Source organism: Heterocephalus glaber, unplaced genomic scaffold (assembly GCF_053883595.1).
Source record: "Heterocephalus glaber isolate CG9 unplaced genomic scaffold, H.glaber_assembly_v1.0 deba00000006, whole genome shotgun sequence".
Lineage (NCBI taxonomy): Eukaryota > Metazoa > Chordata > Mammalia > Rodentia > Bathyergidae > Heterocephalus > Heterocephalus glaber.
Window position 1 is genome coordinate 739641 of NW_028258136.1, and position 25743 is coordinate 765383.

At 37.2% G+C, this 25743-nt stretch overlaps 2 protein-coding genes across 6 annotated transcripts in view; one reads left to right on the plus strand and one right to left on the minus strand.

The window, feature by feature from the left end:
* Positions 1 to 24478, plus strand: part of LOC101722104 (endothelial cell-selective adhesion molecule-like) — a 35130-nt gene extending 10652 nt beyond the window's left edge. Inside the window, exons 2-5 of one of the 2 annotated variants that reach the window (XM_087187822.1) lie at positions 12563 to 12740; positions 18260 to 18446; positions 18607 to 18762; positions 20524 to 24478. In XM_087187822.1, coding sequence (XP_087043948.1) covers positions 18320 to 18446; positions 18607 to 18762; positions 20524 to 20684 — 444 coding nt within the window. In that variant the 5' untranslated portion in view covers positions 12563 to 12740; positions 18260 to 18319 and the 3' untranslated portion in view covers positions 20685 to 24478. Of the gene's footprint in view, positions 1 to 12562; positions 12741 to 18131; positions 18447 to 18606; positions 18763 to 20523 lie in introns of those variants that run through there. The other variant, XM_087187408.1, reaches the window with a different exon arrangement.
* The window catches only part of Msantd2 (Myb/SANT DNA binding domain containing 2), a 33503-nt gene that overhangs the window by 3610 nt on the left and 4150 nt on the right, over positions 1 to 25743 (minus strand). The window contains exons 2-4 of one of the 4 annotated variants that reach the window (XM_087183926.1): positions 8250 to 8339; positions 4267 to 4366; positions 2390 to 2450 (exon numbers count right to left, since the gene is read on the minus strand). In XM_087183926.1, the coding sequence (XP_087040052.1) occupies positions 2390 to 2450; positions 4267 to 4342 (137 nt within the window). In that variant the 5' untranslated portion in view covers positions 4343 to 4366; positions 8250 to 8339. Of the gene's footprint in view, positions 1 to 2389; positions 2451 to 4266; positions 4523 to 8249; positions 12569 to 25743 lie in introns of those variants that run through there. The other 3 variants (XM_021251900.2, XM_004874474.3, XM_004874473.3) reach the window with 3 other exon arrangements.

Genomic DNA, 25743 nt, shown 5'->3' on the forward strand with positions numbered 1-25743 from the left:
ATGATGATGAAGAGCTAGTGTTTTGTTATCAGCTACTTCTTTAGCCTAAGACTGCCCTAAGTTTACCCTTTATACTTTATCTTGAAGGGTTCTCAAGTGTCAAACTAGCCATCTATATGAAATCACTGCATTCCCAGGGAACCGTTCCTCTAATCAGAGGAAACAAAAGCACTAAATGACTTTTATAATATTTGACTGTGGTGTTTGTGAGGCTGTAACAGGATTACTTTCTTTCTGTTGTGGGTCAGCACTTTAAAGGAAAACTCTTTTGTACCTATTATCCTTCCTTGGCCTCTTTTGAGATGGTTAATCAGTCTCAAGGAGAACACCAGTGAGTTGGGATGCAATAGCGATTTGTATCTGTTGGCTCACTGATATATCTCAATGCCTGACAAACAGTAGGTACTTGATAAACATCCACTGAATAAATGAGCACATTAGATGATTATTCTTGGTGGATGAAGACGTTTTATTTTACTACAGGTAATGTCAGCTAATTCAGTTAATTGCACATATACCTAAGGAGGAAAAAAAATCTACTGCCTCAAGAAGTTATTTTATCCAGCACTGTCAGTCCTACATCATTAATGTTGAAGTCAGGCACTGCAAAAAATACTTCTGAAGAAAGGACAATGGGAAATAGATGGCCTATCAGGAAGCTCTTCAGAACCTCTCACCACCTGAGCTAAAACCTGGGGGAGGGATAGCATAGGCCTGAGAATTCTCCAGAGCCTGTCAGTTTCCTCCCTGGAAGACCTCGGTTCCCTGCTGCTCTGAGCTCAAGGCTCATATGAGAGTCCTGAAGTTAAGGGGTCACAGTGACAACTAGACCCAGGGATTTTTTTTTTTTTTTTTGGCACGAGGGACCTTGTGCTTGGGAGGCAGGCGGTGGAACCACTGAGCTAAATCCCCAGCCCCAAGACCCAGGGATTTAACAGCTCTTGACTAATATGTCTTGGTTTCCAAAGTTCCATATACCAGGAAAGTTTAAGTGGTTTAAGGCTGGTGATACCACCTCTGTGTGAAGCTTGAGTCTATACCCAGTTATATCAACAGGGCCTCCCCTTCAGGTCCCAAGTGGCTGTTAGGGAGAGAGAGGACATTTTAGTGACACTGCCAGTAGTTTTTTTTAGAGAATAAGAATTTGAAGTTACAGGCTTGTAATAACTCACTTTTAAAAAGTTTCCTTTCCTTTGGTACATTTTGATATCACAATTTTGCAAGATAACCACTTTTCTAAAAAGAGATGGCCTTAAACTTACTGATTTGGGTCATAAACTTTTATTGAGGAGCAAGGATAATGGCTACAATTTTGGGAAGCAAATGATCCCTGAATGGCATATCCTTTCCCCAGTGAGACTCAGACAACACTAGGAATTCCTTGATTTCAAAGATACTCTGAAAAAGAAATGAAGTTCACAAAAGGGTGATGACGATAGTGGTGGTTTGCTAATGAAAACACCTTGCCTTTGCTATACTGCTTATTATCCGTCATTGTCCTTTTTAATCTCACCTTTTGTTTTTTTCTTCACCGTCTCTCAAACACTAAGGTATCATGGTAGAATGAAAGATAAACTGCCGCCTACTTTTAACTTTTATTTTCTTTAATAGATTTAATTAAGAACTTACTTAATGTTACTAAAAAATGCACTGTAAATGTAACAACGGGTGCTAAACTCTTAGGAAGAATAACAACACTTAGGGTCAGTGGAGGACCCTGTGTCTGGGCTTTTTAAATCCTTCCTTCAATAATACTTTCTTTTCTGAAGGCATAAAAAGGTCATCATCTAAGAGCTTGCTTTTTGATTCCCAAATTGGAATACTTATAAGGAATTTAAGTGCCCCCTTGGTCCTCCTAGCATTTCATATAGCCCCAAGTAAGCTCAAGTCCCTGTGACTCATCTTTGTACCTTATTAAAAAATCTAGATATTCGCATTCACACATGGGGAAATACCATCAACATGCTTATTTTTATGTAGTACATTTATTTCTTGTTGCATACAAAATTTTCAACATTTCACATTACTACTGGAAAATTTAAACTAAGAAGTAAGAAAGAACAAATATGCTGGGTGTGGTGGTACAGGTGTGGTGGTACAGGTGTGGTGGTGCATGCCTGTAATCCCAGCACTCAGCAGGCTGAGACAAAAGATTTGCTGCAAGGACACTCTGGGCTACACAAGGAGCTCAAGGCCAGCCTGAACTACAAAGCAAGACCCTGTCTCAAACAAAAAAAAAACCCAACAAAAAAAAGAAAGAACAAATAGGTATGCTTCCTTGTGGTACAGCTGTATAAGTTTCATAGCATGTCTCGTTACTTTCTGATCCTCCCAATAGTTATCAAACTTAGGCAGACATACTTTGTGGAAAGGTGAAGCATTTACTTACTGTGCCTCTTCAGAAGACTCTTGTTTAATTTTTAATGTTCTCTTTGTGACAGGTATTTCATCTGAAAAGCAAATATTTTGGAACAAATTATATTTTTCTAAGTGGTAGTATACATTTATGTAGATAAGTAACTATATTTACTGTTCATTCCATACCTTCCCATACCAGGCTCTCATTCTAGTGCTCAGTATTGTCCAATGCCAGATTTATATATGTAACTTTTATATAATGAGATACATATATTTATATGCAAGATCAGAAACCAGCTCCACAAGTATAAAATTCTTCAAGGTCACCAGTGGATTTTTAGGTAGGAGCTTAAAACAATTTCACTGTAAACATGATTTTAAAAGAACAAGAATGAAAATAACTCTGTTCTGTTTAGATTATCTATGTAGGTTTTATAGTATAATTATTTCAATATCAGGATCAGCATATTTTGCATCCCCCTCTCCCCCTGAAAAGGTTCGGTAACTTAACTCTCTATGGCAAATCCAATGTTATAGGATGCCAAAGTAATTTAGACCTTATTACTCTTGTGAAATTAGGAGGCAATGTCATTTAGCACCTGTTCCTTTTATTCTTCTAATCTTTAAGTCCCTTTCTTACATACTATTAGTCTTACTGTTTTTTAGCCTTTCTTCTCTTTCTCTTCCAATATTTGAGAGATTTAAAAACAGCATTCATAGGAAATATATTAACAGTTAATTCTTTTTTATTTTGAATTAGCATTTCTCTATCATAAGAAATCTTTAAAAATAGTGCTTATGGGATTTTTTTAAGCTAGGGAAATACTTTTATACTGACAATTCTATACATGCTTCCTTGGGGTCCTTGAATACCTCACTAGGAAAGATGAACATTTAAATATTAAAAGTGAGGACTCATGGGCCGGGGATTTAGCTCAGTGGTTCCGCCGCCTGCCTCACAAGCGCAAGGACCTGAGTTTGATCCCCAGTACCAAAAAAAAAAAAGACTCATGAGACAACTTACTGATAATATACAGTGGCTCCATATCAATAAACAATGAAAAAAACATATATATATATATATATAGTGGCTGCAACAGAAATCTGATCAGTACTTCCAGATTATGAAAATAAAAGTACTTAATACAAAAAGAAACAAACAAAAACTATTTATATACTTTTAACCACACTGTAAAATTTAGATTTGATGGCCAGGAATTTCATTTTCCATCTGGATATCTTTACTGTATATCAATCATTCTACTACTATTGGAATGGGATCCCTTAAGAAGTTTGAAGGAACATGATCACTAATGTGGTCTAGACATCAGTTCAAGTGAAAGCTTCTTCTCATTTTTTGTTTAGACTGAAATCTGGGAGAGAAACTTTCCCAAATGGCAGGCAGAAAAGAAAAATTACTTGGAATGAAGGAAGGAAAGGATAAATCCATTTATGGCAGTTGAGCCACAAGTCAATACTCTTTGGCAGAAATCTTAAAATTAGAAGGTGCAGGGTATTCAGAACCGTGTAAGATTCTACCCATTACTGGGCCTCCTTGTGTAGCTCAGAACTAGGAATTCTTCTGTCCTTAGGAATCTTTTTCTTTTGTACCAGGGATCGAACTTGGGACCTATGCTTGCGAGGCAGGCAGCAGAACCACTGAGCTAAATCCCCAGCTGTGTCCTTAGGAATCTTGATGGCACTCAAATTATCAAGCACTAGTTGGCTGTTTAAAGGTAAACCAAGGAGGCCCACATTCCCCAAACAGACTGGTGATATGCCTTGTGATGACAGTGAGAACAGTACCAGAAAACATCACTGATAACAAGAAGTGTTGCATATACCAGATACATACATACACACACACACACACACACCCAGAGTTCTCATATATATTGGCTTTCTTACCCAATTCCTGATCTGTTGGATAGCCATGGAGATCCTGACTGTGGTTTCCCCAGTCCTCCTGTGAATAGTCCTCCATAGTGCTGCCATCTGACTCCAGCTCCTGGTACAAGCCACTACTGTTAATAAGTACAGGCTGGCAGGGCTGAGCATCCCATCCTCCCTGACCAAACACCTGTTCCAACTGTTCAAATGTGTAACTGCTCTTTCTTTTCCCAACACCATGTTCTTTCACCCGACTGTAACACCTGCGAAGGGTCTAAGACACAAAGTCTTTTGTTATTCCTTTAAAGCTGTACTTCCTCTTCCAGATACGGACCACAGATATTAATTACTATTAGACAGACACAGACAGACAAACATAGACACATTGTTACAGGAATACTAGATTTCAAATTCATTATTATATTAGAAAAATACTAATTTAGCATTTACTCAAACATGTTATAATTCAAACAATTATTTTGCAATTAAGTATCCATTAAACAACAAGAAACATTAAAACATTATTGCATGTATCTCATACACATATTTTATACCCCCACCCCCATTTAAAAAAGACTAAGGGGAAGAAAAAACAAGAAATACCAGCCAGCCAATAGGATGCACACCTGCCACAGAACAGAGAAAGCTGCTATGTGCCCAGAATTTGGAAAAAGTGAGGGAAGGAGGACAGAAAGAAGAATTTCCCAAAGCAAAGAACACCTTCCTTATTCTTGATTAAGAAAGAAATATGGGGTAAAAAAATTTGCCTAAACAAACTACCTAGTAAAGCATATTATTTATTTACATAGTCTATTCCTTACTAATTCACTATCTTTGTGGAAGCTGCTAAAATTTAATACAGAAGGCAAATCAGTAACACAAGTTCCCAGTCTCAGACATCAATGATCGAGAAGTACATTATTCCTACAAATCCAAAAATAATACCTAAATACATTTTACTAGTCTACCAACTCAAACTAAACAAACAACCAAACAAGACCAATAGTTTCTTTTCTAAAGGGAGGATGAAATAGGAAAATTATTTTACTTCCTTTTCTGCCACATGCATACAACAAATTATCAGCAAGTAAGTCCACAGATAAAACTTAAATAATTTCATTATACTGTGCAATCCTTCAATTATTCCATGGTCTTTATTTCTAATGCATATTTCTGATTACTAGCCCAGCTTACTGAGTTTAATTTACATCTTACGGTATCTTATATGATACTTTGAAAGATAAGAAATTAGTCCCAGCTTCCAAATTTAGTCACATCCAGGTTTTATTCCACCTCTGCCTCTTTTTGTTCCTTCTAATCTCTCTTCAACGTTACTGGGTTTCACAGAATTTTCTTGAGAGAGGAGACTCTTTTTCTCTAGTGGCTTCCAAATAGTATCTAACTCAACTACATAAACTCAGATCACCCCTGACTTAATTTATAGGCATTACCATGACTATAAAGTTTTCCTAAAGCTGGGATTACTTTCCATAAGTCAATATATTACTTAACTAAAACAACTTTCAACACTCTTCATAGATCTGTGAAAGTTCATTATCTTTAAATCACAGATAACAACCTGTAAGATACTGTCAAGTACTTTTTAAACCTATTCCTGGAGATCAGAAATAATGATAGGCAAAAGAAACAAGAGCATGACATACAGGATCTTCCTTAGACACAAACAGAGCAAGAATTAATCACCTGCCTTAGAACCAACCAATCTGCCTGTAGCACAAGCATGTGACCCATTTTCCCTTTCTTGAGACTTCTTTTGGTACCCCAAATGATGCTCAGAACTGAGGTTTCCAGTAATACAGTCTTTAAAAAGTGTCTCTTCTTCCTTTTCATAAAGGATAGCTACAACGACATTAGACATACATAACTTGATAGAATAAACCAGACACATGAACTTGGGAAATATGTGTCTTACAATGGAAGGAGACAAATGCCACAGCAATCTCATCTGACCGTCTACATACTCCCCTTTCCCAGCACCCTCTTCCCTTCTTGCAGGGACGGGAATTTGTATTGCAAACATCTCCTGCCAATTTATTTTTATCTCATAATGTCTAGTTTCTGCCTCCAAGAGCACCCCAACCACTCTTTTCAACTCCTTCAAGGTCCATAAATGGAGAGTCCCAACTCTGTCCCTTTCAACCTTCCAAGGCCATAAATGGAGATGGAAACTGTGCCACTGTTCACTTCTTTCTGGCTGTCTAGAGAAAAGCATTTAGCGCACAAAAGAGTTCAGTCAAGTCCACTCAGCTCTGTCACTGAGAGTTAATTCACAAGTCAAAAAATAAAACCAATGTTCCTTTGAAGAAAGGTATCATACTTATTAGGAAATGAAACAAATGTAAGCAAAACCACCAATTTTTGATAGTATACATGGTGGGAAACAGAAAAGACTCATTCTCTTGGAAACCATCAAATTGACCTTAGAATTTCACTTGGCATATGTAATCATACATAATGAAAGTAGCAATATTTAATGACTATAGATATAGAAGAGTCAGGTGATATATTTTATATATCACCATAAAAGGCTAATGGATCTTGCCACCTCTTACAGTACACTTTTGCAAAATATTTTTATAGTGTACTATGCTGATATATAAAATATCTATGTGGTGCCTGAAGGGAAGATAACTCCTAAATCCATATGATAGTAATCTGATGTGCTGTAATAATGTTTAAAAGATTTTCAAATTGATTTTAACTCTCTCAAAATATAAATACACATAACCAGTAACTTCTGGTTTCAGTAAAGACCACAAATTAGGCTGGTCTACCAAATACACCACATCAACAAAGATAGAAAAAAGAAGAATTTAAACATCAGCTTCACTGCTACTATAAAGAAACACTGCAATTTAAACTTGAGAGAGCTCAGAAATGGATAAAAAACGATGTATGGAGATCATTATCACCCACAGTAAAGCAGAAAAGGTTACACATTCTATATTCTCATTAAACAAAGCATATAATTAAAAGAATAGGTGTCTATATCAGCAGTCTTAAATAAACCAACTTAAAAATGTACTCTAAGTCTGAGATTACAATGCTCCAGATTCCAGGAAAAACAAAGTCTCATCACCATTCCAGACAGCTAGCAAATCCAATAGAACTTCCATTTGGCTTTCTTGGGAGCCACATCCTACTCAACACAAAACCTTATTTCCCTTCCTTTACCTCACTTATCTTAGAAAGTTATAGTAATTTAAGTTCTAATTTGCCCTCACAAAGGTCTTGGGGAAGATGAATAACTTGCTTAAAATTATCAGACTATACTATGCACGATTAAAAGTTATAACATTCCTTGTTATCAGAAATTTCTTGGGGGCCGGGGATTTAGCTCAGTAGTACTGGTACCTGCCTTGCAAAGGCAAGGTCCCAAGTTCAATCCCTGGTACCAAAAAAAAACCAAGAAATTTCTTGGGTAAATGGATATTATGTTTGTGTCTCCTCCCTGAGGAAAAACTGTGAGATAAGAAGGATAGAACTAAAGTAAAGATAAGTTCATCAGATGGTCAAACCTGAGGAGTTTATGGATATCTGACTTACAAGAAATGCCAGGCGAATGTTTACTAAAAAATTCCACCATTCCAAGTGCTTAACAACTACAAAAGGAAGAGAACCAGAAGAAAGATTTGGAAGATGTCTCCATTATCAAAGCAGGGAGAAAAATAAGACGGCCGACAAATGACAATTTATAGGACAGCATGAAAAGTTTTGTCAAAGTTTAAGATTAGAGTAAAAGGAAATGAGAGGATAAAAAGATGACATTCATTGTGGATGAATATACAGGGAGTCTATGGGGAAGGGGGACAGGCGAACAAAGGCAGGAGTTTTAGATTGGCAGGATTGGGGGTTTAACGGCAGCAATGCAGAGAAAGACCCAGGGTTACAGTACACGTAACATTAAATACAGTGCACAATGCAGCTATCTTGCCAAAGTAAGTAAATCCAGTATTGGGTTGTATAAGCAGAGGAATCACATGTAAGCTATGAAGGTGGCTCTTCCTCTCTATTCAGCACCGGTGAGGCCACAGCTGGAGCACAGCATTCAGTTCTGGGCATCGAACCAGCTACAAGAGAGGGAAATTGTAGAGTTCAGAAAAGGGCAAATAAAATAATGAAAGGCTTGGAAAATAAGATCTATAAGCAGGGCCAGTGGTTTCATCAAAGCCCTTCCTGACATTATTAAGCTAACTTTGGGGTGAGTTTATGGTTTCTTTCCCTTCAGTCTCCTCCCTCCTTCAACTTTCAGGAAATGGGAAGAATTATGTTCTTCCCTGGTACTGCAAAGTACGAAGCAAACTAAATAAATCATAAAAGCATAGATCAACCAGTTCCACTATTGGCTCAATAATTTTCTCAAAGTTTCCCCCATTTCATACAATCATAAAATAATAATCACAACAAAACCATGGCTCTAACTGAACTGAACATAAGTGAGTGGAACAGAGCATCTAATGGGAAGGAACAGAAACAGGGCGTAATAGCTATATACATGTGTTGGCTTGATCAGTCTACGAGGTCAGATGAAAAAGTCAATCTGCAGGGAGGACAGCTTAGTTATAATAGCAAGAAACAATGTTATAAGGGAAAAAAAAGCAATGAAACAGATTTTCAAATGTAGCTATCAAACTGGTCATACTAGAAATGATTTCATACTTATCTTAGTCCTCTGCCAACTAACCATGACAAATCAGTAATTTCTTTAACTCAAATGATTAAAGAATAAATTTATTTGTAAGCAAAGCCTTAAAAATCACATGTACTTCATAAGAGATGGGGAAATCACACTGAGGGTTAATCTCCAGTGATTGATTTTCTTATAAAAGTAAAACAACAGTATCTCAGACTAAGGTAGATGGATATCTTGAAGCAACGAAAGTCTTTGCAAAATAGATCATTTTTCTTTCTTTAAAATTATGCAATTGCAACTATTACTACTTGCACTCAGTTAACAGTGGCAACAAATCAAAACATGTTTAATATTTTTTTTTTTGGTACCGGGGATTGAACTCGGGTTCTTGCGCTTGCGAGGCAGGCAGTGGAAACACTGAGCTAAATACCTGGCCGCCATGTTTTTAATATTTTTAAGACTCAACATTTCTTTAATTAGCTGTACTTTGTTACTGTAGGAATGAAAAAACCTTAAACACAGAAATAATAAACACATTTCTGCACACAGTAAGGGAGATGTTAAGACTCCAGAATAAATTCCTACACATAACTTGACATAAACCTATAACTAATGAGTAGAAAGGCACCTAAGGCAAAACCATGTGGGGCCGTCTGAACTTTTACTACTCATTTTATTAGGTTTTAGGTGCATTAAATATGGCAAACTAACTTGCCAACTGCCTTAAGTCAGTAGCAGTGAAGCTGTGGCATAAGCGCCACAGCGGGCTGTTTGTTATCACTGAAAGTTCTAAAGGTTCTCCATCACTGGCCTAAATCTTTTTAAATTAAAAAAAAACTGCAACAAAACAAAACTAAAAAGAAAAATACAGCAAATTTATTTCACACTCCTGCAATTCTTAGTACTACAGACCAAGTTTCAGCAAGTTAAAAAAAACTATTTCATTCTTCTTTTCCTTTTCATCTCTAGCACAGAGGTTCTTTTTTTTTTTTTTTTTGGTACTGGGGATTGAACTTGGGTCCTTCTGCTTGCAAGGCAGGGGTCGGAACCACTGAGCTAAATCCCCAGCCCAGCACAGAGGTTCTTAACTTCTTTAGGTCACAGATCCTCTCCCTGGAAAAATGCACAGATTGTTTATAAATTGTTATAAAATGTACCAATTCTTTAGTATATGTGCTGCCGAAGTGAGCACAATGTATCAATTGTTTAATAAGCCTATGCAAGAAGCTCAGCTTAAAAATCTCTGCTCTATACTATGTCAGTTTTTCTTAAAAGATTTTAAGGTACATTAACCAGAAACCCTAAAATAAGGTAGATTTAATTTGTATATAGGTGTTCTAAAACCAATCTGCTCAGTATCCTGCTCAATTAGATACAGCACATTTGTATTTCCTTTAGGAAGTGAATTTAGTCAAATCCACTTTTCTTTCCTTTTTCTGTTAACTTTCCCTTGCTATAATAAATACTTGAGATAAATCAACTTTGCTTCTTTTTTTATTAGTATATATTTGTGTAGTATACGATTGCATTCACCTTGGGGGACTGGCACAGGTATCTTTCCTTTTTAAAGAGAAGGGTACTCTCAACTACCCTGCCCAGGCTGGCCCCAAACTCCTAAGCTCAAGAGATCTTCCTGCCTCAATCTCTCAAGTAAGACTACAAGTGCACACTATCGTGCCCAGCACTACTGTTTCTTGAGAGATTCTTGCATAAAATACATAATTCAGGAAATTTGGTTCTCAATGAATATCAAGTCCTAAATTCTCTAGGTTTCTTCATGAAGAGAAAAAACACTTCAAGGGGGACAATACTAATCGACTATAACACTGTCCACTGCTCAAACTACATTCATGTAATCGTAAAGCTTTAACCCTACACTTTCCATACTTCACATGGATACTCACATAATTATCTCAGATTATCAGCAACAATGTAAAACATACCTAGTATGTTTATGTTTAGGAGCTCCTTTGGGATTCAAGAATCCTTCTAAACATAGGATCCTAAATGCTTCTCTATAAAACAGGTCAAAAAATTGAAGTGAACACATTATAGATATAAACAGCATGTAGTTATAGTCACCAAAGATGGGCAAACAACACTATTTGTCTGGAGAACATGGCCCTCACCTGAAAGGGGAAAAATCAGTTTGCTGAAGAACTGCCTTGGACTGGAGGTTATTTTCATATCACCTATATCACCTCTGAACGTGCTACATCAGCATCTTTTTCAGTCTTTTCCTCTACATGTCACACCTCCAAGTGCTATTTGGGTAACACTAAAAAGTTATTATTAGTACATGGTATCTAAAAAGCACATTTAAGAAAATTATCCAAAATGTTTCCAGCCTAGCAAGAATGAACCATTCCTCTTTAAAGGTCTCCCATACAGCTTATACTAAGAACTAATTATTCTACAAATAACCATACCTAAAAATTTAAAACTGCAAAGACATGTACAATTTTTTCTGATGTATCTTAGTATCTTTTCTCCCATTACCTGTGCACCCTTTACCCCCTTCACCCTTCCCTATTTAGTTTGATTCCATTTTTTTTTCTTTCTTATAATTTTTCCTTTCCCTCCTTCCCTGAAAACATGTACAATTTAAAAAACCCTCAAACATCTTTACAACATTGTATTGATTCCCAAATACAAAGAGTGCCTTCTATTATTAGACCAATGTTTAAGAAGGAAACTATCCAGAAAAGGTTTTTCCTCTGAAATTGTAAGCCACTTTATTCCTTTCATATGCCATGTGATTATCTAAGTTTTGTATTTTTACCAAAGAAAAACTTGTATAAATATTTTAATACTGAATTTATTGAGATATTATGAGATCAATACAAGTTACCTTTGGCCTCTACAATTACAAGAGGTGCTCAAAGTGGTGGCCATGAGCTTCCAGACATTTATTACTATAGCAAACTGAAGTGTGTGTACATTTTTTTGGCTTGCGCTCTCTCCCTCCCTCTTTCTCTCCCCCATCTTTCTCTCTCCCTCTCTCTCTCTCTCTCTCTCTCTCTCTCTCTCTCTCTCTCTCTCTGTGTATGTATGTATGTATAAAAAGAATCCAGACATTCAGATAAATTCACCTGAAAACTAAGATTATTAGAAATCCTTCACCAAGACATCTGGGTACCAAAATCAAATTAAATCACAACATAAGGTTTTTTTGCACTTATACTGACACATATGGTTTTGGGGTTTTTTTGAGACAGGTCTTGATATGTAGCCCATATTGATACCGAAATCCTCCTGCCTCAGATGCTCCAGTGCTGGGATTACAGGCATGTGCCACCACACCCAGCATGACACATACTGTTTTTATGAAAAATTTGAAAATAAGCAAGTTTTAAATCTATTTTAAGCATCTGTCCCTGGGCAACTTGAACTGATTTAGACCCTCATAACATTATTTATGTAATTTAGTAGAATTTTTCTGTTTTCTTCTCAGCTTTATGAGGAAGAGACCATTGGTGGTAAGGGGGATGCTGGATCTTCTATAAAAATTAAGCATTTTCCTTGTGTGGTTTAATGTACCCTATAATGAAAGTCATCCATAACTAGCATTTCCTGAGCACCTACTGTGTGTTGAGATCTGAGAGAAGCAGTTAATATTTATCATTCTTTCTTCTCAAAATAATGTTAACATGCTTCCAGGAAACAGACTGAGGCAGGGACGGTATGCAGGTTTACTGTGGAAGCTCTAAGGAATTAGCTGAGAGACTGCGAAGCAGAACTGGACAAAGAAAGAAACTGAAGACAGAGCTGTAACAGAGGTCAAATCCCAAAGTGAGGCATGGAATTTGAGTGACTCTTCAGAGCTGTCTTAACTGAGGTAAGGAGACTGGACCTTTATATTTCAGCCCTGACCAGTCACTGGATTTTGGTTGCCACTAGACAGAGGCCAAAGGGAAATTCTAAAGAGAAAGACAGGAGCTTAACCAAAGTCAAGTCAATGTAAATTCACCAGAAGACACTGAAAATTTCAGAAAGTCACTGATTTTGCCATAGTTGATGGACAGATCATAGTACATTTAAATAATCACCTGAAATAGTCCTATTTTGCTGGATTTCTGCTAAACATCCTGCATTCTCTGATTTAATTCTGATTCTATTTTGAGCTTTCTTAATCTAGAGATACCATTTTTTGATATATAATTATGAACTTCCTCGGGGCCGAGGATTTAGCTCAGTGGCACCGTTGCCTACCTTGCAAGCGCAAGGTCCTGAGTTCAATCCCTGGTACCACAAAAAAAAAAAAAAAAGCACTTCCTAACAGCTGGGACAGTTCTGAGAAATGCACTAGTAGGCAATTTTGTCGCTGTGCTTTTAAAACCCTTAGTGTGCTTACACAAACCTGTCTAGTACATATCATTCCACATGGTCTTCTGATGCAATCAAGAGACAATAAATAGGTGTATGAGGCTGCTGTCTGCATAAGACCACATACTGTTTCATAAGTAAACTTTTAAAATAAGTATTAGGAGTATAATCTAAAGTAATGAGAACAGTATCACAAATACATAAACCAGTAATGTAGTTGTTTATTATCAAGTATTAGGTACTATCCATAAGTGTATATGCTATATTTTATGCAACTGGTAGCAGAGTAGATTTGTTTATACCAACATGACCACAAACACGTTGAGTAACACTCTGCCATAAGACACTAGAAAAACTACAATGCTATGATTAGGTAGGAAATTTTTAGCTCTATTATAATCTTATGGGACTACCTTCATATATATGCTCTATTGTTGATCAAATTCCCCTAATGCAGAGCATGACTTGAGTATATTACAAATCAGTCTGTCTCATCCTTACACTATATCTCTAAGAAGGTAAGTACACAGGCCATTTATACATTAGGCCACTGATGGAGAACCATTTAGAGCTTTCAATGATATAAGCAGCCTGCTTTGGGACACATGCCATAGCTTCACCACCACTGCATTAGGCAAACAATGACAGGCATAAAGTAACGGACACATTTCTCCACCTTCTTTGGTAAGTCATGAACTTACCTGTTTTTACTGTCAAAAAGTAATTCTTCTAAGAATCAAGATACATCATGTACAGGTACAAATTCCCTAAGATGAATGTGATCATTATGTATACCTAAATTGTACCAATAAAAAATTAAAAAGAAGTAATTCTTCTTTGTAAATGTTTCTCTTGCTAGAATTCAAACCTCCATTACAAAGAGGTGGTAGTCCAATAAATAGCACCCATCACTTACATAAATTCTTGAATAAATCAATGAATGAACTTTCTACAATAAAGGATTTAGTTCACTTGTTTTAGATTCTTCCTTAACTTCCAAATCAATGTTTCTCCTTGTGTCTATAATTTTTGGAAATAATTATCTGCAAGAATTAAAAAATTTGTTTTATTTTCAATGTTAAATATATATAATAAAAAATGTTCAATTTCCTAGCAATATTTTTATATTAAGCATTATTTTTAGTTATCTATACAAAAGAAAAGTTTAAAATTATAGTAATATTATTAAAATTTCACATTGTAATCAGAAAAAAAGAAATATATATATATAAACATTATACACATGATGGTGTCCATCTAGGTGTTACTATCTATTTGACTTTGGTATTGCATTTGTGATTGTTTATGACACTTATTACCAAAAACATTACTTCAATTGTCAAAATTCAATAAATGTAGGCTAATGACTCATAATCTACAGTTACCACCTGCAAGCTCTGTGATATTAGACAAGTTAATCTCTGCTTTAATTTCTACATCTGTAAAATAGAGCTAATAACAATACTTCTAGCATGGATTTGTTGTAGGCATTCAATGAGAAAACAAAAGTAAAGCATTTAACAGTTTGCATAATTACTTGCACTCAGTAAATGTTAGCTATCGTTGTAATTACTACAAAAAGGAGACAGTGGCATTGTATGAAGACCAAAGGGGCTTATAAAACAAGGTAAGTACAGAAAAATAGAAGCAGTATTGTATTACAAGGCAGGTGGTAGGAATAACATGTAGGGATAACATACTCAAAGGAATCTTACTGTATGTAGCAGTCTACATCAGAGACATGTTAGGAAAAGCAAGAAGCAGCTAACTCATATAACTCAAAGTATTGAAAGAAAAGGACCCTAACCACCCACTCAGGGAATTAAGCTTCACTCAGGGCAACCTATTTACAGTAAGCAGGAGGCAGGCAAAACTCAGCATGAAGACAAAGAGGCATGAATGACCTACATATTTTCTTGTAGTTTGATAGAACAAAAAGCATGTAGAGCTTTCATTCTTTTTGGTGCATGGAAGTATACGAAAATTAAAATTGGATTCACCACTATCGCTACCTGAAAAATGCCAAAACATTTTATGGATATGTGGTTATGCTATAATGAAGATAATTTTTTCCTTTGATTTTTCCTCTTGATTTAGTAGTATGATTATATTACTTATACAGTATAAAGAAATAAATAAATATTTTACACTTCTAAAATTGGCACAACTCTGATCTCTCAAAATCCCAACTATTAAGCTTGTTTCTAATTTTCCTAATTGTACAAGAGAGAAAGGAATTACCTGTTTGGCTCAAGACTACCTTTGGACCCTGCATTGTCCCTGGGTCAAGAAGAGGTATTCATAAACTAGTTAATAAATGAAGAGTAACCATGTAGCACTCCGCTGTTCAGTAATGCAAACCATAATCACAGCTACATATACACAAAAGAATAACATTAAATTATATAAATCCTAATTCACAAAGCAAAAATAATTTTTTGGGGGGGACAGGGTCTCACTTTGTGGTTCAGGCTGACTTTGAACTCACTGTACCCGAGGCTGGCCTCCAACTCACGGCAGTCCTCCTGCCTCAGCCTCCCAAGTGCTGGGATTACAGGTGTCCACCACACCCAGTTCTCAATAAATTTATTTTTTCTTCTTATTTTCCAGTACTGGGAATTGAACTCAGGGCCTTATGCTTGTGAGGCAGGCATGGCACCACTGAGCTACATCCCTGGCCCTCAATAAATGTCTGATGAATGAATGAACAATTGAGTGGATAAAAATACTTCAGACTGTATATAGGCAATTGAGATACCAAATATAAGGTTGAGGTATTTTTTTGACCTATCATATTCTTTCTAAATCATAAACCAGATTTTTCCATTAGAGAAAAGTTTTTTCCTTTTTTTTTAAAAGCAGTTTTGGGTAGGTATTTATTCTACTTTTATTAACATCAATTACAAACATAATTAGATTATTCAGATAAATGAAGTAATCTGAAGATAGCAGAGAAACAATACTGTAACATTCATTTAAGCTATTTCAACAAAATCATCTTACATAGGCTGAGATGCAACTGAAAAACATCTAAGTAAATGACTTCTCTACTGCCTCAATCTACACTGAATGAAGTAATATTTGGTAGCTCAAAATTTTAATTTATGAGTACAGCCAAGAGCATATATATAAAGACAACATGATGGCTAAACTGCCCAAACAGAGGTTTGTATTTTACTAAAGAGTAACAATACAGTCTACTAAAAAAAGATAATACTCACTTGATTAATGCCAAGAAAAAAAGTATTTCCATTGGCTCTCAAGGACTTGCTCAACTACAAACAGATGAGAATTATACAGATTTAATTAAATGTGTCTTTTTTCAAATGCAGACATCCTTCAAATGTGTATTTAGAAGAACAGCAGAGGGCCGGGGATTTAGCTCAGCAAGCGCAAGGTCCCAAGTTCAATCCCCCGTACCAAAAAAAAAAACAACAGGAGAAAAAATTCAAGGTAGATTATACATCCCAGATAATAGGTAACACAGGCATCTGAGGCAAAGAATTATGAATTAAACTTAAACACTGGATAAAGTTTCTGCACTGGTAAGTAGGAAGCAGAATATGACACAGTGCATGACGTCCACAACAGAAACAAAATGAAACTATCACTGGAATGTTAACAATCAAATGTTTAAAATCTAAAGCACTTTATACTACTACTCTGTTTCTGAAACTCAGAAAGTTTTCATCCTATTTTATTTCATTTTTTAAACATTACAGATGTAGCTTTCCATGGGGAGAAAATGCTATTCTACTTTAGCCTAATTACAGAAGCACACTTCAGGGTAACTATGATAATTAACATTTGAACTTTTAGATCTGAATTTTAGTTCTTATCCTCTGGTAATGTTAAGAAGGAAAAATAATGGCAAGATAATCACTTCTGAAGACTGGGGAGCAGTCCAGAGCCTAAGAGTCTGTGGAAAGCATCAACACATAGGTAGGCCTGTCCTAATACAGTGTTCTACCTGTATCGTAATGGGTTCTGAGAAATGAATCGTAAAAACGTAAGCTAGGAAGGTCTTTGTGTAAGTTGGTAAAGCAGATGGCAAGTAACACCGAAAGTTAAGATCTAACAAATCCTGTAAATGAAAATGTTCAGATTCTGTAGACAGCCCTGATTTTTCTCCTTCTCCTTCTTCTAGTACCAGGGATTGAATTTAGGACCTTGTACTTGCAAGGCAGGGCCAGTGCCACTGAGCTAAATCCCTAGCCCTAGCCTCTATTTCAATAGGTATGAAATATTATCTTCTCTCTAGCTTCATAGCCACTTTCTGCACCTTTTATCCAGCCTACTGCAAGAAATATCTACTCTTTATGCTTCTAGTTTTACCCTTTCCATTCTGCGCATTACAGTCAGTGATTGCTCTAAAATTTAAGGCTAATCATAATACTATTGGCTTAAAATCCCTTGATGACTGGGGTAAATTTCAAACTCCTTACTTCCACCTGATCTCATTTATGTATCCAGTCTCATTTCTTCTTCTTCTTTTTTTTTTTTGGTACCGGGGACCGAACTTGGGACTTTGCGCTTTCGAGGCAGGCAGTGGAACCACTGAGCTAAATCCCCGGCCCGTCTCATTTCTTCTTACTATCCATTTTCTCCACTTTTACTCTCAAATCCTAGGCTCCAGCTATCCAAGACAACATAGAATAAAACATTTCAGAAGGGTATCTGGGACATGAGCTGTTACAAATTAATGATGTTTCTGGAGTTTTGGTATCCTGTGCCTAAATGATTAAAATGTCACAATGATTAAAGACATCTTGATCTCACTTTAGTATCTTCTCATCTTCTTATCAATTGTTGTTTATGTTCTAGTAGAGGGCTGAGAAGTCAATTTTTGTGAGATGTGACCCCCTTCTAAATACTCAGTGGGCAATGAAGTGGCAGAGTCTAGGGAAACAGCTGGGGAGAAGGGTGAACACTGAGGCTCACATGAAGAAGGCTAGTTCAGGAGAGCGAGACTGGCTGAACTGTGAACACAGGGCATCATGGAATAACAAGAAGCTGTCCTGCCCCCACCAGGTGTTGGCCTACATCAACGGGTCCGTGTCAAGCAACCCTGGAGTATCCCTGGTCCACGCCATGCCCTCTCGGAATGTGTCCCTGAGGCTGCAGGGTCTCCAGAAAAAAGACTCTGGCTCCTACAGCTGCTCCGTGAATGTGCAACACAAGGGCCATGACAGCAAAACTGTGGAACTCAATGTGCTGGGTGAGTGAGAAGCACACACTTCCAGATCCCTCCCCACCCCACAAGAGTTCAGGTTCACCTCCCTCCCAAGGGGCCAAAATTGGGGGCAGGACATCGAGTGACAGAGGCGGTGTCTGTGGGTCTCTTGGGTGTGGGTTTTAACCTGTTTTCCCTTCCCCAGTTCCTCCAGCGACTCCAGCCTGCAGACTCCTGGGTGTGCCCCGTGCAGGGGCCAATGTGACCCTGAGCTGCCAGTCCCCGAGGAGCGACCCTGCGGCTCAGTACCAGTGGGAGCGGCTGTCCCCACTGCCCCAGGTCTTCTTTCCACCAGTTTTAGGTGAGGGAATTTCTGGAAACCCTGAGGCTGTGGCTGGAGAAGGGGTCTAAGTGGTACCACAGGATGGGTGGGAGGAGGAGGTATGCTGAAAAGGTCAGGGGGGAAGGATGAGGAGGGGAGAGGAAGATGCTTTCATGTATCACAGACTGTTGCTAAAGAGGCTCTGGAGCTGGACTGCTTGTGCACAAATAGAATACTGTATTGCATGTAATCAGGTATTACATTTTGTGGTTAAATAATATTTATAAATCACTTAGAATAGTATATGACGCATAGTAAATGTTACATAAGTGATGTCTCTCATTTTCCAGTACTGGGTATTGAACTAGGGCTTTTGTGCTGGGCTAGATCCCCAGCCCTTTTCTATTCTGGGACAAGGTCTTGGTAAGTCACTAAACTGCCCAGGGTGGGGTTGACTGAACTTTCAGTCCTTCTGCCTTAGCCTCCCAGTGTTGGGATTATAGGTTTGCGCCACCATGCCTGGTGATAATCACTGTTATTTCATGAAATTTATTTCAGTTTTACATATGTTATATTATTTAAATACTAGGTCCCAGGGTAAACATATACCTTTTGTGGGTAGTCTAAAAAAGATACACTGCTTTGGTTTTTCTTTCCAGTATATAAATTAAGGAATGAAAAATAAATTGGATATCTGTACAACTGCAGCTCAGCACTATAAAAAACATGTTAGTTAGCAAAACATTACCTAGAATTGATATACCCACATATTGTCATCCCAAAACTATCAGATTCATCTTTTTAAATGAATCTTTATGAAAACACTAACCTACCATTTGTACCTTCTATCTCACCATTTGCCATGCATTACAGTGAAAAGGCATGGGTTTTTTTCTTTTTCTTTTTTGGTACCGGGGATTGAACTCGGGTCCCTGCGCTTGCGCAGTAGGCAGTGAAACCACTGAGCTAAATCCCTGGCCCTTTTTTCTTGAACTTTTGAGACAGGGTCTCACTGTGTAGTTCAGGCTGGCCTTGAACTCACTGCCTAGCCCAAGGTGACCTCGAACTTGCGGTGATCTTCTGCCTCAGCCTGCTGAGTGCTGGGATTACAGTCATGAACCAGGATGCCTAGAGCAAGGCAAGACTTTTTAAACAATTGATCACTTAAGAATTTTTGAAACAATTTCACTATTTGGATTCTTCCAGTCTGAGGTTCATGGATAAATACATCTTACTGTGTTGAGAGCAATTCTACATAATTTTGGGGAAAAAATCATTTCGTAATTAAAGTATGACTACAGCTGTCTAAGGCCCAATGTCACGTGGCCCAAGAGCCAGCTATGGCATGCAGAGACATAACTCCATTTTGCTTCCATCACAGGTTGAGGCCTTAATGGTTCCATGGAGCAAGAGTACATCATCCTGGTTCTTCAAGAACCCAAGTAGTGATTTTAAAAAAAGAGAGAGAGAAAGGTTTCACCTGGGGGAAGGACAACTTCGTTAGCCTCCAATCTAGTCCCACCTACTATTGTAAGAATGCAATATTATAAGAATGCTTTCTCTACCCCCTCATCAACCTGAGATCCTCAGCAACCTAGGATCCTCATCAACATAGGATTACCACAGCCCTCTAAGTCATTCAATACTCCAATTATTGTGTGTACCCAATAAATAGTGGCTAGCTTGGAGTATCTTTGTCTTTGCTCACTCTGGGGCACTGACTTCCCAGCCCCCCATGTACTTAGCAATTAATGCAAGTCTCTATTGTCTTTTTTTATCTCTCCCTGTCCTCCTTTCTAGACAGTTGGTGGATTGATGGCCCTCCAATATTACTGCATTTGCAGTTTGCACTATTGTACGTTTTGCTGCCTCTGAGCTCTACACCAGCTGATCACCTACCCCACTGCCTTCTGCCAATTAAATGCTACTTCAGCTCCAGGATTCACCTCCTGAGAACCTAGGATCATATGTGGTCCTGAAGTGCCTCAAGCTTGATGTGAACACCAACAAGACACACAGCCTTGTTCACAATACAAAACTAGTCCTTTCATTCTGACTTCACAGGAAGGTAGACACCTTGAAGGTAAATGGTTCATGGCTGTATTTCTGGAGCCTACCATGGGAGGTAAAAATATTTGCTGAATAATGAAAAAACAAAGTCCCTATTTCAGGCCTTATTATTTTATTTTGTTTTGTTTTTTTGGTACCGGGGATCGAACACAGGTCCTTGCGCTTGTGAGGCAGGCAGCAGAACCACTGGGCTAAATCCCTGGCCCTGTACCTTATTATTTCAAAGAAAGTGTGTGATGCATCTACCAGTTGAATCTAATAAAAGGAAAGGAGCAAGATAACCAAGTTATGCCCCTCTACCTGGACTTTAGCCAAGAGCTAAGCTCTTCCCTTTCCCTTTTAATCTTCCTGTTTCTGGGCTTTCTAAGAGCAGTAGAATACAAGGGCCCAGTCCCACTGTATCAGCCAGGAAAGATACCCAAAAGATCAAAAGATGCTTTGAGATCTTCAGAGTTCTAAAGTGTTTTAACAGAGACAGCCATATGCCTCCTGTACTGATGATCAAGGCACCTTAGAGCCTTAGGGATTCCTGTCACATCCAGTCATTTACATACAGAGTCTGACAAAAGAATGTACATACACTTCAGTAGTTTGCTGTACTAATAAATGTCTGGAAGCTAATGGCCACCACTATGAGCACTTCTTGTAACTGTAGAGGCCAAAGGTAACTTGTATTAATCTCATGATGTCTCAATACATTTAGTATTCAAATATTTATACAAATTGTTCTTTTCCTGACATATACATTTTCTGGCTGACTCTGTATGTTTGTTTTTAGGTGAAGCTTGACTCCAGAACTTAGAATGACCAAGGCAATTTAGGTTTGTGCCATTGTTCCCCATCCCCCATCAGGGATCAATCTCAGGACCTTGTGCTTTTGAGGCAGGCGTGGCACCACTGATCTAAATCCCATTGTTTCTTTTAAATGTAACTGAAATATTTCCTAATCACCAACATTTTCAAGATACATTTGACAAAACCTACCAATAAGAAATTTGTGTGGATTTTTCAGATTCAAAGTACATTATTCATATTTTATATCCATCTTCTTTATCTCAAACTAGATTTAATATTTTCATATCCTATTAACCTTCTATAAAGTCTTAAATATATTATGAGAAATTTTAATGTTTGGGAAAATACATGGATTTCAAAACTCTTTTGGGAGTACATAGCAAAAAAAGTCTGAACACCATTATGCCAAAGTTATTCTGCCAACATAACAGCCACTAGTTACATGTGGCTATTTAAATTTAATTAAAATTAAATAAAATTAAAAATTGTTTCAGTCATTCTAGTCACACTGCAAGCACCCAATAGTCACCTGTAGTTTGTGACTACCATATTAGAGTGTGATAGAGAATACTTCCATCACTATAGAAAATTCTACTGGACAGCAGTGTCCCACAGAACCAAGAACACATACACTACCAGCCTCTTTCAGTTGAAGCTATAATACTTTCATTCTTTGTGCTAAAAGCTCCATTTTTCTTGACAAATCAAGGTTCCTCCTACACAGGGGTAAATTAGTAAGGATAAGAAGGAACCCAGAGCTCCCCCTAGAGGTCTGAGTACGTGGCCAAGAGAATCCTCATAAAATAAAGACTAATACTACAACAACTTTTTACTACAAAGTGTTCAACCCGGTGGCCACCAGCTACATGTTGCTACTTAAAACTTTAAATTAAATTAATTGAAATTAAATAAAACTAAGAATCCAGTTCTTCAGGCAAACTAGCCAATAAACACAAGGGCCCAATAACCACGTTATCACACTGAACTGAGCTAAAGAACCTATCATCACAAAAGGTTTTATTGAACAGCACTGTTTATACATCATGCTTTCGAAATTCTTTTTCCTTTTATAGACTGTCTCAATGAAGTATCCAGAATATATAACTTGACTCTATTAGATTTCCCAAAATGCCAGGAAATAAATTTAAGAATCCTATTCATTCAGTTTCAGGAGGCCCTTGTTAGATTTACTTCCAAAACTGAAAGCCAAAATATAAGTGTACAGTTAGCAGTCAAAGATGGCCTATTTCTTCTAAAATACTATCAACCCTCTGTCAGACTTGTAAGCCAACAAGCAAACTGGAACTCACAACCTTTCAAATAACAGTATGACGGGAACAACAGAAGTTGGGGGAAGGATCTAACTAAATCTTTCTTATGAACTATTTTTGCGTGGCTTATGACAATTCCTGGAAATGTTTCAATGATAATGCAGAAGAAAAGATTAGTCTGCAAACCAAAAGATAGTGGTTACAGAGGGACAAAGGGATGTTTTGGCTCCAAGTTATCTCTGCCCTATTGATTCTTACAAATGAAAAATGAGGCTTGGGCCGGGGATTTAGCTCAAGGTCCCCGAGTTCGATCTCTGGTACCAGAAAAAAAAAAAAGAAAGAAAGAAATGAGGCTTGAAAGCTAAAAGGAAAAACAAATATACTATGTTGTGATTTGTGTGCTCAAGTACAAAATTTGTTCCAACAATAATGAGTTACTGAATAAATCTAAGCAAGGACCCAAGAAAATAATCATTTTGTTAGGCATAAACAAAACATTTTGTTAGATATAAAAATATACATTTATAAATGTGTATGATGAGCTACTCCCAACAAAGGCAAAGTTTTTGTTTGTTTGTTGTGGTACTGGGGATTTAATCCAGAGCTTTCAGACTGAGCTACATCCTCACTTTTTTTTTTTTTTTTTTTTTTGAGACAAGGTGATGTTAAGTCACTAAATTGCCCAGGCTGGCCTCAAACACCTGATCCTACTGCTTCAGGCTCCCAGGTTGTTTGGATTAATGGGTGTGCACCTTGTCTGGTAAAGGCAAATTTTTTTAGGTCTTATGCAATCACCTTGCATTTCATCTTGAAGCAAAGCTAGCACATGTCACTTTCAAAAACTTAGCCAACTCTCAAGGGGCAAATTTTTGGAAAACACTCAAAATATGGGATGTAAGAATGAGTTTTGCAGTGTATCAGATTAAATGACTGAAGTGTGAATGTAGCATCTGGCTCAGAAGTGAATGCTTCATGAATTCCAAGTCCAGATAGATCTTTTAACCACTATAGTATGGACAATGACGAGATCACTCCCACTTTTTAAGTCATCATACTTATAGTCTGCTTTAGTTATGTAACACTTAATCAAGTAATGCCCTGCACACCATCCCTTGTATTGTCTTGTATCTTTTTTCTTTTCTTTTTTTTTTTTTTTTAACTTTTTGATGTGTACATACAAGCTTCAGGGCACTGTAAATTCTTGGGCTACAGGAACTGTACATTAGCAGTTCTCTTATTCATTCTATCATCCAGCAGAAGGTCCTACACATAGTAAGCATTTAAGTATTTTGTGAAGGTGAAGGGAAGGTCTATGGGAGAAAAACCACACAAGGACTAGACAAAGACCCTCCAGATTTATTTATCTGACTCTAAAACTGGGCTGGAATTGTTAACAGACAAATTGTCTTCTGGCAAATAGAAACACAACAAAACTTCAGAATAAACAACAATCTGCGTAACAAGGCAGTCTCAAACATCCATTTTATCCAAAAGACAGAACACCAATAACATAACAGACATCAAAATGAAACTCTCTGATGCACTAAACAAATGCTTATCTCTGACTCTCAAAATCTTGAATGCTTAAAGTCATTTGAACAGTAATAAAAAGAACTCTAGTATCAAAATCTGAGTTAATTCAATTTTTATATTTACAATTTTAATACTTCATTATATAGATAAGAGGTACCGCCCAGAGAAGCTAAGTGATGTGCTTTAAGGTTATTCAGAAGAGTGGCTGTGAAAATGGCTGGCAGAAAACTCAGCTATTCGTTTTTTGTTTTTTAAAATTTTTAATTTTAACCAACCTCCCTTCTCTTCTTTCTTTTCTCTTTCTTTCACAGTACCAGGGATTGAACTCAGGACCTTGCACTTGCAAGGCAGGCACGGTGCCACTGAGCTAAATCCCTGGCTCTTTATTTTATTTTTTTGAGACAGGTTCTGGCTATATAGTTCAGGCTGGCCTCAAACTTACAGTGATCCTCCTGCCTCAGCATCCCAGGTGCTGGGATTAGAAGGTTGCACCACCACACCCAGCTTTTTTATTTTGAGACAGGGTTTTGCTAAACTGATAAATTAACCAGGCTGGGCATGAACTGCTATTTTCCTGCCTCACCCTCCCAGAGTGCTGGGACTACAGGTATGGGCCAATATGCCCAGCTCTGGATTTTTTGTTCATTTTATTTTGTTCTGAGAGCTAGGAATTGAACTCAAGGCCTCATGTCTGCTATACTGAACTACATCCCTAGCTCCAAATTCACATCTTAGTGAGCTACACTAATATGTACAAGAAGTTCCTCATTTTCTGCATCTTAATGAACTACTTTGTTTCTACTTTAGCTTTTTTTAAACTACAGGAAAAAGCATCACTGAATTTCTTTTCCCAGTACTCATCAATATAATAAAGCAAGCGATTCCTAAATCACTTGTTCTAAAATCTGTATTTCTGGGACCTGAGGATTTGTTTTCAGGGGTTTCAGACTCTCTGAGAATTTAAGGCTGTATTTTTATCTTCAGAAGCATAATCTGTATTACTTGGACATCCACCTCATAACTGCATAATTGGTATGATTTCAAGTGACCACATTTGCTTCTATGCTTAAGATCACATTCACACTAAGTCTCCTAAAAGGACAGAGCTTAGTTTTTAATGTAGTACTTTTCAAACTGTGTTCCAAAGTCTATATTCCAAAGTCAAGAGCACTGTTGTATATTTTTATACTTTGCAAAATTATCTTTCTGGACTTCATTTGATGAATTTAATAAGTATGCTAATGAATAAGACAAAACCTGTCCTTGAAGAGCTTAATAAATGTAACAGGAAAGAACAACATTAACAAAGAAGTATGGGTTCCCTGACTAAATCATTTAAAGAGTAGAGCCC